The sequence below is a fragment of the Vulpes lagopus genome, chromosome 15 (genome assembly GCF_018345385.1).
Source record: "Vulpes lagopus strain Blue_001 chromosome 15, ASM1834538v1, whole genome shotgun sequence".
Taxonomy (NCBI): Eukaryota; Metazoa; Chordata; class Mammalia; order Carnivora; family Canidae; genus Vulpes; species Vulpes lagopus.
The window spans coordinates 32,624,733-32,627,406 of NC_054838.1; the positions used below are offsets into that span (position 1 = coordinate 32,624,733).

At 43.7% G+C, this 2,674-nt stretch overlaps 1 protein-coding gene across 1 annotated transcript; it reads right to left on the bottom strand.

The window, feature by feature from the left end:
- Positions 1-1,049: 1,049 nt before the first annotated feature.
- Positions 1,050-1,650, bottom strand: LOC121476189 (glyceraldehyde-3-phosphate dehydrogenase-like). Its single transcript, XM_041729912.1, is given in 1 exon segment — positions 1,050-1,650. A coding segment is annotated over 1 exon segment (594 nt). The 3' UTR covers positions 1,050-1,056.
- Positions 1,651-2,674: the final 1,024 nt, after the last annotated feature.

Genomic DNA, 2,674 nt, shown 5'->3' on the forward strand with positions numbered 1-2,674 from the left:
TTTTGGGTTTTATAAATCCTTATACATATTATTTTGCCATTTTTAAGAACTCATTACTACTAAAACAATTTAATTTAAAATGCAACAGTATTAAATAATAAAATAGGTAGATATGCTCTTCAATAAATGACAAAAACCACTGTGACAAGAACATCTAGAAAAACCTCTATTCTCTCTATGGCAGCAGTGCTCAGACTCAATTTTCTGCACATATTTAACATTTATTAACCTGAATTTCCCCACATTCCTCACTTAAGCTACCAACAGGCAGCCTGGCAGCCTTGTGACTTTGACAATCCATGGCCCAAGCCATTATATGTTCATTAAAGGCAAAACTATCAAATACCACTAACTGAGGCCATAGACACTTGGCTGGCTCTGGTGGCTACTCCGTGTGCACCATTTATCACTCATAGCTCTGCATACTGTCCTTTATAGTGACCCTGTGTCTGAAAAGGCTCAGGGAAAGAAAGTTTATTTTGAGTCATCTTTTAGACTTAATCCTGTGTTAGGGTGAGAACTCTGCATTCTGCCTACATATCTCATACATCATTATATGAGATCATGGCAGAGCCCTGAACTCTCAAGTGGAAGACTACTGAATCCATCCTGGGTCATCTTAATGCAGTCATTATGGTGACACTTTATTGAAATAAATTAAGAATTCGGGAAAAATGCTAAACTAAACAGAATATCCACTAACAGGACTAAAATGAGGCTGTCCTATGTAATTACAACTTTTATCACTCTACCTGAACAACAGTAGTCAGTCCTAAGTGTTTACAATGATTTTATGTGTGTTAGTACTATATTAACCAGAGTTGAAATTTTTCTAAGACTTTTTTTGTGTGTGTGTGGGGGAGGGGATGGGTACAGTATACTTTATTGATGGTACATGACAAGGTAGGGCTCCCCAAGCCCCTCGGGGTCTGGGATGTAAATTGGAGGTCAGGAGATTCTCAGTGTGTTGGGGGATTAGGTTGGGGCAGGTATTCCCCAGCAGCTGAGGGCCTCTCTTCCTCTTGTTCTCACTGGGGCTGTTGATCCAGGAGGCTCTTACTCCTTGGAGGCCATGTGGACCATGACGTCCACCACCCGGTTGCTGTAGCCGAATTCATTGTCACACCAGGAAATGAGCCTGACAAAGTGGTCATTGAGAGCAATGCCAGCCCCAGCGTCAAAGGTAGAAGAGTGGGTATCACTATTGAAGTCGCAGGATACAACCTGGTCCTCAGTGTAGCCCAGGATGCCCTTGAAGGGGCCCTCTGGTGCCTGCTTCACCACCTTCTTGATGTCATCATATTTGCCAGCTTTCTCCAGGAGGCAGGTCAGATCCACAACTGACATGTTGGGGGTGGGGACACGGAAGTCCATGCCATTGAGCTTCCCATTCAGCTCAGGGATGACCTTGCCCACAGCCTTGGTGGCACCAGTGGAAGCAGGGATGATGTTCTGGCCAGCCCCTCAGCCATCATGCCACAGCTTCCCAGAGGAGCCGTCCATGGTCTTCTGGGTGGCAGTGATGGCATGGACGGTGGTCTTGAGGCCCTCCACAATGCCAAAGTGGTCATGGATGACTGGCCAGAGGAGCCAAGCTGTTGGTGTAGGAGGCACAGCTGACAATCTTGAGAGAATTGTCGTATTTCTCATGGTTCACGCCCATCACAAACATGGGGCATCAGCAGAAGGAGCAGAGATGATGACTCTCTTGGCCCCACCCTTCAAGTGAGCCCCAGCCTTCTCTATGGTGGTGAAGACCCCAGTGGACTCCACAACATTTCAGCATCAGCAACACCCCCATTTGATGTTGGTGGGATCTCGCTCCTGAAAGATGGAGATGGACTTCCCATTGATGACAAGTTTCCCGTTCTCAGCCTTGACCGTTCTGTAGAATTTGCCGTGGGTCGAATCATACTGGAACATGTACACCATGAAGTTGAGGTCAATGAAGGGGTCATTGATGGTGACAATATCCACTTTGCCAGAGCTAAAAGCAGCCCTGGTGACCAGGCGCCCAATACGGCCAAATCCCTTCACTCTGACCTTCACCATCGTGTCTCAGGAACGCGGCTGGCACTGTACCAGAAGATGCGGCTGTCTGTCGAAGGGGGAGGAACAGAGCCTCTAAGGTTTTAAAGGCAGTTTGGCATATAATTAATAGTATAGGCTCTGGAGTCAGATCCTTGCATTCAAATCTTTCTAGCTGGGTAACCATGACCTTCTAGCTGGGTAACCTAAGACCAGTTATTTTAACCACTTTCTGCTCCATTAACCACATTTATACTCAGTATTGACCTTAAGCTTTGTTATGAGGATTGAATAATATATGCAAAGTACTTAGAATAATACCTAATAAGTAGTAAGCACTGAAAAAATGTTAGCTATTATCATTACCATACCATACTGAAATGATCAGTTCATATTAATGGCCTCCTCCATTATATCATAAATACCTCAAGGATAGAATTTATCTTATTAAATTTTGTTAGGATAATATCTAGCTGGGGTAAGGTGGATAGTAGACATTTAGCAAATATGTGCTGAACAAATTTGAATAGTCATGTGCTACTTTTCTTGAAGCATTTGCAGTAAGTGGTTGATTGTTTAATTTTTTGAACCCCACTACACAGTGAGCATCATAACAAAATTATTCATGTTTAATTCATATTATATA